Source organism: Anabrus simplex, chromosome 3, assembly GCF_040414725.1.
Source record: "Anabrus simplex isolate iqAnaSimp1 chromosome 3, ASM4041472v1, whole genome shotgun sequence".
In the NCBI taxonomy this organism is placed as follows: domain Eukaryota; kingdom Metazoa; phylum Arthropoda; class Insecta; order Orthoptera; family Tettigoniidae; genus Anabrus; species Anabrus simplex.
Window position 1 is genome coordinate 249,340,415 of NC_090267.1, and position 12,963 is coordinate 249,353,377.

At 39.6% G+C, this 12,963-nt stretch overlaps 1 protein-coding gene across 1 annotated transcript in view; it reads left to right on the top strand.

Annotated features, from left to right (window-relative positions):
- The window catches only part of form3 (formin 3), a 962,880-nt gene that overhangs the window by 432,231 nt on the left and 517,686 nt on the right, over positions 1 to 12,963 (top strand). The window contains exon 2 of the mRNA XM_067142982.2: positions 1,413 to 1,541. Coding sequence (XP_066999083.2) covers positions 1,413 to 1,541 — 129 coding nt within the window. The remainder of the gene's footprint in view (positions 1 to 1,412; positions 1,542 to 12,963) is intronic.

Genomic DNA, 12,963 nt, shown 5'->3' on the forward strand with positions numbered 1-12,963 from the left:
CGAAGAGAAGACGGAATTGGTAATATTTAGGAAAGGTGGAAGACTCACTGAAGCAGAGAACATAAAATGCAATGGCAAACTACTCAAGAGGGCTAACAATTTTAAATATCTAGGTATCACAATTCAAACAACGGGAAAGAGTTTCAGTTTACATATAAGATCTAGAGCAGTGGCGGCCACTAGGGCTATGAATGAAATCAGGAACATCACACAACTATCGATCAGCACAGCTATGGACTTGTTTAGGTTAAAGATACTACCTGTTCTGACGTATGGCCTAGAATTAGTGGCAGAATACCTCACGTACAAACAGCTGGAAGAATTGGAGCGAGTAAAGGCTAGATACCTGAAGAGAATTTTAGGAGTCCCGCAGAATGCAAGATCGAGGCTAGTGTATGAGCTTACCAGGGAGACCTTCTTAATAGAGGATCTGAGATGCGAGCTCATACTTCAAGCTAGTACCAGCTTCAAACAGCTTATACAAGATCTGCATGAGAAGAAAAACAACATACCAGAGGACTTCTATGCAACATCTGCTATGCAAGACAGGACCTGGATGGAAGCTAATCATGATATGCGACACGTGACGACGAGATTGGTGATCCATGGTTTCCACCACAAGGTGTGCTGCAACAAATTATTTCACGAACCAAGTGACGAATGTGTGTGTGAGTTGTGCTTGAAATTCTGTGATCGATACCATATTGTAAAATGCAGGAATAGACAGAAATCCATCGTAGCTTATAGCAAAGAAAAGTAATGTGTATGTAATGTAAATGTAATGCAATGGTATTCTGCACGGCATGTGCGCATTTTTCAATAATAATAAATAGAAAAGAAATAAAAAATGTTTTATAATATAATTGATATAGAGCATTACCTGGCTTTCTGCCCACTGATAAAATCTCTAAATACTCAAATGAACGTTCGCCGCTCTTTATCCTTCACGGCCTGTGACGTAACCACAACGTAGCTGTCGCTGAAGCGCACACACTGATGGCTCGTCCGCTCCTTTACAGTAAACGCTGTGTGCCTGCGGGACGAAAAGCCCAGCGTGATCGTCTCTGTTATAGATACTAGTGAGTAAAATGTTTGTATGAATTTAAATATATTCTTTTAGTGCTCATGTATGTCATTTAAAATACTTTTATCTCGTGTTATAATTAATGGATGCCTATAAAAGTACTCATGCCTATAAATAGTACGTTTGTTTTTTAAGGTGCCTGTATATGCACCTTTAAAAAAACATATTTTAGGTGCCTACGTATGTACTCTGTCTGTGTATGTTAATAACCGCCTCCGTACCAATGAATCTAATTCGAAAACTGAATTCCTCATTTCGAACGGTTTCCGCGTTAACTCTCAAATCGTAAAGAGTGATGTACTCATTGTATATTTGTTTCATTTTTCAGTCCGGGGGTTGCGTTGGTGTGAGCGACCCCGCCCTCATGCCCGCCCCACCACCACCATGACCATGGACTCCCGAATCGGCCTGGACTACATCGTCGAAAACCCCGAGTACACGGCCAAGCTCGCTGCAGGTGAGTGCCCACTCACAGCAAAGTGCACATAATTATAATTAATAGTTCAAAGTGTGTTGATTTTACCGTCATTGAAATTCGAGCACCAAGTGTATATGTAACTCTCCTTGAATCACCGACACATTTCTAATAAACAATATTTTATAGAATATTATTTATTGCTTAAAAATTAATTCAAGTGTGATTAGTCTTCATCTAGTACGTCTACACTAGAGAACAATCATGACATATAAGAATTTTGCAAATCTGTGACGTAACAAGAAAATTGGGAACAAACATAGGATCTTAGATTTGTGAGTATAGATTATGATAGTTTTATTTTTACAAGCTGCTTTATGTCACACTGACACAGATAGGTCTTAGGGCGACGATGGGAAAGGAAAGGGCTAGGAGTAGGAAGGAAGTGGCCGTAATTAGATACAACCCCAGCATTTTCTTGGTATGAAAATGGAAAGCCGCAGGAAACCAACTTCAGGGCTGCCAACAGTGGGGTTAGAAACCACTGTCTCCCGAATTCAAGCTCCCAGCTGCGCGCCCCTAACCGTACGGCCAACTCATCCGGTTGGTTTAAAGGGCATAATAACAGCCCGTGTACCTGTTGAATAACATGAAGTTATTAAATCTTCCCTCTCTCTACCGCCAGTAATTTTCTGAGTTGTTGTTTTCATTATACAGTATTAGGAACAAAACATATCAACATAATCCAACATATCATTGCAAATCTAGTACTTTACAGATATAGAAAGGGATGTTGTGTTTATCCAAAGTTCCATAAAGAAGATCTTAATACCAAACCAAACCCCATGGCACTACAGCCCTTGAAGGACCTTGGCCTACCAAGCGACCGCTGCTCATCCCGAAGGCCTGCGGATTACGAGGTGTCGTGTGGTTAGTACAACGAATCCTCTCGGCCGTTAATCTTGGCTTTCTAGACCGGGGCCGCTATCTCACCGTCAGATAGCTCCTCAATTCTAATCAGGTAGGCTGAGTGGACCTCAAACTAGCCCTCAGGTCCAGGTAAAAATCCCTGACCTGGCTGGGAATCGAACCCGGGGCCTCCGGGTAAGGGACAGGCACGCCACCCCTACACCACGGGCCCGGCAAAGAAGATCTTACAATTTCAAAATAGTGCATTATTATTATTATTATTATTATTATTATTATTATTATTATTATACCAAGCGAGTTGGCCGTACGATTATGGGCGCGCAGCTATGAGCTTGCATTCGGGAGATAGTGGGTTCGAGCCCCACTGTCGGCAGCCCTGAAGATGGTTTTCCGTGGCTTCCCATTTTCATACCAAGGAAATGCTGCGGCTGTACCATAGTTAAGACCACAGTCACTTCCTTCCTACTCCTAGTAATCTGCATGTGACAATTTTTTTTGAATTCTTGAGCGTGGTGGAAAAAAGGACGGGGATTTGTCATATTAAAATATTCTCGAATGCCGTCGACCATAGCCGGGATCTTAGGAACAGAAGACAAGGACTAACTGACCGCCACGGAGGTCAGCTCCCTCAAAAGGAACCGACTGATATCTTGAAGAAGTGAAGGCTCTTAGAGAGATCCATCAAGATAAGACAGACGTGTCGAATACAAAGAATACAGTAGAGGCTAAATTAGTAACCCCGACTATGTAATTGCGGAACAAAAACGTTGGCATGTTCTAGGAAAGATATTTGTGATGAATTAGAGTCAATTGACTGTACTTAACCTTAAATCTGCAGCGCATCCTCAAGAAAAAGCTGTTTGAGAAAATTATAGTGAAAAGTACTAAGCTAATTCCCTAATTGTGTTTAATGATATGTGACAGGGCCCTAATTACAGAACTCTGATTGACTGTCGAGGTTTATCCTTAAGCAGTTTTCAATTTAATGTTTGATCAGCGTGAATCAGGGTTGGAAGCTAAGTGGCCAGCAAAGAATGGATGAGTCATCACCCAAGAGTTTTAATACTCTGTGTAAAGAATTGAGAGGTGATTGTTTACACATTGTTCAACAGGATTTACAAATATTTGAGAAGTTTTACTTCATGAGTAGCGTTATTTTGTGCTTGCTGTTCATGAAAGAAACACATCTTCTACACTGTGATAGTTTTACTAGGATTTGCTGCTTTTAAAAGAAGAAGACTTTTATTATACCTGATACCGTTGGAGCATGTACAAAAGATAAAGGAAGACTGGGCAGAAAGAACCTGGCACAAAGTTCTGTGCGCTTCATAACTTACAAACTTTGGAGAGGAACGAGACTGGGACCATCGCCTGCAGTTTATTAAGAGTAAAACAGTACCTACTATAGGTGTATTGAACAGACTACGTGCAATAATTCCCGAATCTAACGTAACGTGTGTTTACTATGATTTAATTCATAGCCATTTACAATGCACTAATGTTGTACGGAGTTGCTGCTCTCAAGTTCAAATAGCAGAACTTCAAATTCTTCAAAATAAAGCACTCAGAGCCCTTTATAGTTTTCCATTCTTAATGTTCAGACAAATAATATACTTATCAACAGGCATTCCTTTTGTTTAGATTATCTATTGCATACTCCTTAGTAACGCTTGCATTCAAAATTAAACATGGTTTGCTCGGGGAAAAGTAAAACTCAAATTCATCAGTAATTCATCTATTCATGATAATGCAACACGGCAATCTGGAAACTTACATGTCCCTTGAATGAATACAGTGAAGTACAGTATGTAACTAATGGTGTAATGTATAGGGCCATAATAGCATTGAGTTCCATTCCAGACTCGATGAAAGCTTGTCAGAATTTCAATAAATTCAAAAGGAATATAAAAAAACATTTATGGACAAAATTTAATTTTCTTGGATTTAGTCTGTTTAACTTATTATCAGGTTTCATTTCTAGCTATATTGTTATGTTTATATGAACTTTAAACAACAATTGTATCCTTGAAAAATGTTGTATTTTAGATTTAAATTATTATAAATTTTGATCACCTCTGTATTGTACGAGTAAATAATTCACTTTTCCTTTAATAGTGTAACTTTAATGTACTGTACCAATACGAGCAGTAGCTCATGGGATCTTTGAAACAGTAAATAAATAAATAAATAAATAAATAAATAAATAAATAAATAAATAAATAAATAAATAAATAAAAATTCGTGTCAATATTTACAGAAGATTGCCGATGATATAACTTGAATATAAGTCGAATAAATTGCTGAACGTTACTGACGGTTTAGGTGAAGGAATACGGGATATAGATAAATAAATAAAATGAAGTCAGATTTTGTAGAAAATGAAGTCTTGAAGGGAGTAGGTGAGTTTTGTTAATTGAATAACACAAAATGGCATTACAGAGGGCATTATTGCTCATCTCACATATAGGCATATACGTATCAGGAGAACGTTCATGAAGCCGTATGTATGGAGTAATATTATATAGGAGTGAATTATGGACAGTAACCGGTGTAGAAATACTGTAAAATAAAATAAAATACCAATGAATGTTCATGGGTAGATCGGATTACAAAATTAAGATGTACTAAATCTAGCTGTGAGGGGAGAAACATTTGTCGAAGTTTGATCGTAAGAAGATATAGATTGATAGGGAGGCCAAGAAATATATGTCAAGCAGATTAGAATAGATGTAGGATACAGTAATTACAAGGGGTGAAAAAATAAGTGCAAGATAGGGTGTCATAAAGAGATTCATGAAACCAGTCCATGAACTGAATCTACTGCAATGGTCAAATCCCTACCCAACGATTTTCACGAACTTCCTCTGTTATCAAACATGGCTTAGGCACGGTTTAGTTGTGTGTGTACCTCTACGCTTCTACTTCACGCTAATATCCCTTCATAAATTTTGCGTTGTCGTTAACAGACTAGTCGAATATCAACCAAACGACGTTTGAACACTCAAAGTACTCTCAACCTATCTATTCTCTTGTTACCTCTTAATCAGTAAACAACATACGACAGCTTGGAAGCATTAGTCCCTATTTGCTTCTGTACGACATTTCGTAAAAGAGGTAGAAGTATTGAAATGCGTGTCCCTTGCTACGTAATGAAAATTTCCTACAGGAATACAGGTTGATGAAGGAGCTCCTAAAATATTCAGCTAAGGTAAGTAACGTAATGCTGTCTTAAGCCAAGTCTATGATCCAATCTATGCAATTACTGCCTAAATGTCCGCTCCTTGCGACGGCACCTTGGTTCTTCTTATACCGATAAATAGGGTCATAGTGGCTTGTTGTATATCACAATAAATAAATCACAGATTTTTTCAGCACAGCATGTACAGAGTACAAAGGAATCCTATGATAATAAGATGACTCATACAGCTATCTCATTGTGTTCGTATATTCACGAGTACCAGTGAATTTTCACACATAAAATTTAATATGTTACGTAATGAACAATATAATACGTCCTCATAAAAATAATATGAATAACTGACGTCCAGTAAAATTGGAAGTCGTTATAAAGTGGATCAGGACAATTAAAATTAGGATAGAAACTAACGTCCTTAACCCTCTAACTCCCGATTTTTATTCATACTCAACTGAGGCAATGTCCCCAAAGAAGCCTCACATTTCAGATCACAGTTATGATGTGAGGCCCATTTTCTTGGCGTCTTGGACTCATAAAACGTTAGGATTCTTCCAAAACCGGAGACTGATTTTTTCACGCAAAAATAAACATAATCCTGTCATCGTTTGAAAGTAAAAAGTGGACATGAGACCAAGCAGAACGACTACGGACACCTGATAAATTATGGCTGCAAAACTGCATTAGGCTACTTGACTTTCCCTACTTGACTCTGGAAGATATTGAGATCTACAAGGTAAGTTCCTATCCTGATTTTACGAACATAATCACCTTGCCCCAAGCCAGATAAATTAACCGAACTTGGCTAAAAGCCCAGTCTTACCAGGAATAGAATTCAGGAAGATCTGAGCCACATCTACGCCAACCATTCGGCCAAGGAACCGGTCACCATAGCATATAATAAATAAATAGATAAATAAATTAATTAATAAATGAAAATAAATGAAAATAATTAATTCGGTATTTCAATACACGGTTCTGAGTACTTCAACAAGTTCATTCCAGGAGGCAAAGAGCTGACTGCGCACCGAGCCAGGGTTGTGTGGTTTGGATCATGTAATTCTGAGCTTGCATTTGGGTGATAGCGTGTTTGAACCCGTGGTTTTCCATACAGCTGAATTAAGGCCACGGTCGCTTCCATCCTTGCCCTGTCATATCCCATCGTCGCCATAAGATTTATCAGTTGGTGTGACGTAAAAGCCAATAACATAGGATAGCTGACCACGCTATCTTAATGCCGAGTTTACGAATAATGGAAGACCTTACTGTCTATTCCTCCAGCGATTTTCATGGCCTGTACGATTTATTTTAAAATGTTAAATCTGTCACAGTACAGACCATTGGAATTGGGCAGAGGAAAGGGCTGCGAAAGGCGCAATCTGCAAGTTTCTTATTCATTTGTCTGTAACACAATCCTGAACAAGTATTTGAATACTCCCAGGAATTGAGTTAATGAAAGTGTCCACGTAGGAAGTGATGCGTGGGTCTCGTTATTCTTAGAACACGCAACAAAAGGAAGATATGTGCTGAGAATGTTAATCATGTTTGTTAGTGACCTCTTAGTCCTAGATGTTGTACTTCTAGCACAACCACGGTATTCTAGGTATGAAAAAATGTAAGAATGTTCCAAGAAGTCATAGCAGCTACTGCTGCCGATCTTACGTAGCAAACCGATCCTCGAAAGGAAGTCTGCTGGACTGGATCCAAGAAAGAGTGAACGGATGACAGCTTTACCCTAGATAGTCTGCATCCGTGTACTAGATTGTGAATATAGTAACTTTTCCAGGAATTTAGAGCAGAAATACCTCACCAGTGACTTGCACTTTCCAGTTCACTAGCTTGAAGATAGGTGTGATACGTGCGTTAGACCAATCATAGAATGAAGAAAAAGAAGAAGAAGAAGATAAGATTCGTGAGGCTGTTGCTAGCCTGGTGCACCCCTTGTAATGCAGACCCTCAGACGACGGTGGGCGGCATCTCTCGTGTTAATGTGGTGGAAAATAGTATTGCGTGTGGTTGCAGGGAAATTAGAGACAGCATAAACATCCAGCCTCCGAGCCAAGGAATTAATCATGTAAGGTTAAAATTTCCGATCCAGGAGTCGAAGCAGTGGCCCTCTGAACCGAAGACCACTATGCTAACCATTCAGGCAAGTAGCCAGACAATCGTAATGGTTATAATGATGATAGTGATCCATACATTGATATTTTTGTATGCCAGATTTATTTCTTCGTACAACTATGTACTTCTTAAATATTTCTAACATTTGCAGTCGATGAAACTGAATTATGGTTTACTTCTGGGAACTTAATTTTGCATATGTATTTCTTAACGTAATTGAATAGAGTCAACAAAATGTAAATTACTCCAATATAAACTTTGTAAAAATAATCTTTTTTAAATAATACCCTAATTGAAAAATCCTGTTTTTATATATTAAAAAAATCGAGCAAATTGGCCGTGCGGTTAGTTTCGTGTAGGCTGTTAGCTTGCATTCGAGAGATGGTGGGTTCGAATCCCAATGTTGGCAGCCCTGAAAATGATTTTCGTCGTTTCCCATTTTCACACCAGAAAAATGCTGGGGATGTGCCTTAATTAAGGCCACGGTCACTTCCTCCCCAACCTAACCCTTTCTCATCTTAGCGTCGCCGATAATTTTCCATCTGTTAGTGCGACATCAAAACACTCGCGAACAGAAAAGCAACGTATTTAAAAATATATAATACAAGTTAAATTTTGTTATTAGTTGTTCCGAGGTATCTGTGGAACGGCAGAGGTGAAAGAAGGTGCGGGGGTGAACAGGTCCCAAAATACAAAATTAAAGTTAAGATAAAATTTAACAAGGTTATATTTTCTTTTAAAGATTAAGAAATAACAAATAGAACAGGTACTCAGTAGCCGAAACACAACTCGAAAATGTACAATTACAATGATTACAGGATTTGGGCTCCGAGAGCCAGACACCTAATTCTTGAGCTATAAGTCCAACCTTACGATATACAGAATTCAACAAAGGGGCAGAAGACCCCAATCATGCCCAGGAGCACTTGCTCCTAATTACACAGTAAAGCTTCCTCGAGGCGCGCAGAAAACAAAATTTTAGAAAGAGCAACCTGCTTTTAAGTTCCAGCCTATCAAAGGCCACACCAAACTCCACTTTCAAGTTGTCCTCCCAGGACATGAAAACAGGGGTTAAATACTGAGGCCTATTAAGTAAAGAAACAGGTTAATTACCTGGCCTCTAAAATACCAACTTGAGAGGAGGCGAAGCTGCACTCCTAATACATTTTGTTTAAAACCTACTTGGCACTAGGCCGTTAATGCAAGGGCTAATCCCATACTAAAGAGGTGACTTATATGAGAAGACAATTTACATTACGCTAGACTGGAAGAAACGGCTGAGAAAATAAGTTCACCTCAAAGCAATATGAGTGGGAGCTCGAGAGGGTTAAGCACTCTCTATCCCAATTTATAGTTTAAACAGATAGAATTGATACCGAGTGTCTTTACCTTTTAAGGGAAAGTTACATGGTAAAAGGCTTCGGACCTGCCCCGAGAGTTAAACTGCTGAGCTAGCAAGAAAATAAGTTATTAAACGGCCATTACCTTGTGGATGAACTGCTGCCCGAAGAAAGAGGCGCTTCCCGCCCCCTGCTACGTACTTTACACACTGAAAGATGTTACTGAAGTGGCCCGGAGACCCGAAAATCAGCAGTTTATAAACCCTCGCGGAAAGTTCGAGGCGTTTCAGGAATGAGAACACCCTCCCACAAGAATTTTATTGGCTAGGGTTAAGCAACATATCCAAGTTGAAGAAGATACACCTGATTGGTCATAAATTAATTAAAGAAATTCGGGATTGGCTAAATTCAAACCTGGCGGAAAGAAGGGGTTAATATTGCCAACATAAACAATAACTGAAAGAAATTTAACAAAGAACAAACTTATGAACACACAATTTCTTCAAAAACATAGTTCTTTCACTTCGCACTAGGGTGCATAATTGTAGTTCTTCAGTAGTGCCATCTGGAAGAGAATGTCCACACTTCTTACTTCAGGCAAAACAAAAATACATCGAGAACGACCCAGTTCAGAAACTTCAAAATTTACAAGTAGTGACATCTTCTGAGAAACTAGAAAATTAACACAGTAGATAAAGTTCAGACTTCCTCCAGTAGAGGAGTTTCAACTGGCGCAAAGTTTGAATTAGCGGCATGGAGGTGTACCACCCGGTACATTAGTTATTAGAAACGTCCATATTGTGAACTTCAACGTATTAGGTAGTATTCATTATATTTAGTAAGGTCGGGGGCGCATATTGTGGTGTGATATCAGAGTTATGTTGCGTTTCGTGTTTTTAAACCTAGATTGTGTGTCATTGATAGCCTACGTCTGTTAATTAATGACGCGAACTCTGTGCAGTAACTGGGACTCATTTTCTGTTATGTTCACAATAAATAATAATAATAATAATAATAATAATAATAATAATAATAATAATAATAATAATAATAATAATAATAATAATATCTAGGATAAATAGCCGAGACGGCAGAGCGCTGCCCTTTTGAGTCCAAGTACTTGGGTTTGGTACCAGCTCAGTCCGGTGGTATGTATTTGAAAGTGCTAAAATACCCCAGCCTCTTATCGGTATATTTAAATGGAACTTAAAAGGAGCTCCTGTGGGAGAACATTCTGGCACCTCGGCGTCTGTGAAAAACGGCAACGTAGTCACTGGAACGTAATTTCAACCTGAGCTGCGTATTTGGTCCTTCCCTTTTTCCAGCTAGCAAGTACCATCCCGATTGAGATCAGCGACGGGAGGGTGTACAACCCCGTGTAGTTAACTTCCAGTACGTTAAAATGCTTCAGGGCAACAATGTTCCAGCGTTATACCGTAAAGAACGGATGTTAAAGAAATACTCCGAGTAACGTTTCTGCAACCGTTGATATTTTCTTAGAGACACCGACATGTTAAACGTTTGACCTAAAACCCGTTCATTAAAACTTCCGATATGTTTCTCTAAAATGTAACAGTTTGCATACGGCAGCAGACTTTGTCGGGATTTTGTTCTACTATGCCGCAGGAAGCAGGAATCCAACGAGCATCGCTACACTGACAGCAAACAATATGGACAACGTGGACACTTACATTAGCTTAATTCCTGAGAGTATTCAAATATTTCCTCAGAATTTCGTTACGGACAAATGAATAAGGAACTTGCATATTGTGCCTTTCAAGGTATTAGGTAGTCTTCATTAAATGTAGTAAGGTAGGGAGGCATATTTCTTCCGCTTAGCAGATTTGGACTTGTAGAAATTCAGGAATATTATGGACAAGGCTATTAATGAATATATTCTCTACTTATGGGTAAGTTACAATGAAACTGTTATAATGTAAGGTAGTCAATATTGGACATAAGCACTGCAAAAACTTAACTACCAAAAATGTGTTCATAATTTCGTCCCCCACAAAATTCATGAAAACTACAATTCATTTTAATATATTTTTCCTTTCTAACCTTACCAAAAACGTTCCCTGTTACAGAATTACTTGAAGGCCATTTATGAAAAATGTTTTTTTGCTATTCTTTTTAACATAGTGTTTCAGCGTTGTTCGTGGGATGTTAAACGCTTTACTTGTACGCTTGTAACCCATTATTTTGTCCCTTACTCCCTTAACAGCCTTTCCATAACCTCCTTATCTCATTGCTTGCGTTTTCCCATCTTAAAATTATAAACTTCATAAATAAGTAAATAAAATGAAGGGGGACGAAATTACGAACATTCCCTGATTTATTATATTGGTATTAACAGGCACTTAATTTGAATGCTGCACTAACTTAGTTCGGGATGAAAAATGAATCCTCCTTGTACACGGAAACTAAACGTGGTGCACATAACCAACTCTCACAACAACACAACGGGATGAGGTTACGCGTGTGCGCGCGCCTGAACATTAGGCACCAACCGTGCAAACTGGAAATCCCTAAGGGGATGAAATTAGGTGCGGGAACGGAATTTCCCCCCCACCCTACCTTACATATTGTAGAAAAGTTAAGTACAGAATAAAAATGGTTAAACCGGTCACCACCGGGAGAGTTGGCCGTGCGCGTAGAGGCGCGCGGCTGTGAGCTTGCATCCGGGAGATAGTAGGTTCGAATCCCACTATCGGCAGCCCTGAAAATGGTTTTCTGTGGTTTCCCATTTTCACACCAGGCAAATGCTGGGGCTGTACCTTAATTAAGGCCACGGCCGCTTCCTTCCAACTCCTAGGCCTTTCCTATCCCATCGTCGCCATAAGACCTATCTGTGTCGGTGCGACGTAAAGCCCATAGCAAAAAAAAAAAAAAAAAAAACCGGTCACCGGTGGGATCGGAACCTGCAACCTCTCGATTTCGCGTCGGTTGCTCTATCCAACTGAGCTATGCTAGCCTGCATCATATTTATTCTGTTGGAAAGGCTCTATACCACCATCACTCTATACAGTGCGTGCAAGTCGCCCTTTCAATACGTACTGAACACGATCTGATACACTGACATTTTATTTCGATTACCATGCGGTCATGAAAATTAAATATTCCAATCATATGGAATTATACCCAAATTATAAACTTCCTTTATTTTTATATGCCAGCCCCATCGTGTAGGCAGTATGTCCACCTCTTATCCGTAGGCCCCGGGTTCGATTTTCGGCCATATTAGAATGTTATGGTTTGAGGGCTGGAAGGAATTCACTCGTCCTCGTGCGAACAACGGAGGAGTTGACTTGATGTAAGGGGTAGCAGACCTGGCCATAGTGGTAGTGCGGTGGTGATTATTGTCGTAAGAGGAAATGCAACTGAGCAACCAACCGTTCTTAAGTCTAATCGGAAGGGAGAAAGGGGGAGAAGTCTGAACACTTCGAGGAATTAAGGTGTCGGGAAAAGAAAGGAAAGGGCTAAGAAGGACGTTATAATGAAAGACTCCCCGAATTTCGCAACCAAATACTGTACAACTATCGAGCGAATTGGACATCCGGTTAGGGTCGCGTAGCTGTGAGCTTGCATTCGGCAGATAGTGGGTTCCAACTCCACTGTCGGCAGCCCTGAAGATAATTTTCCGTGGTTTCCCATTTTCATACCAGTAAAATGCTGGGGGTGTATCTTAATTAAGGCGACGGTCACTTCTTCCCACTCCTAGCCCTTTCCTATCTCATCGCCGCCATAATGCCTATCTGTGTCGGTGCGAGTTAGGAAAAACTGTACTATTAGAGTCGGAAGAGAACAAGAATTGACCATAGGAGATTGGATCGGAATGTTGAAAGTGAAGAGCCTGATACAAGGAAGTAGAAACAGTACC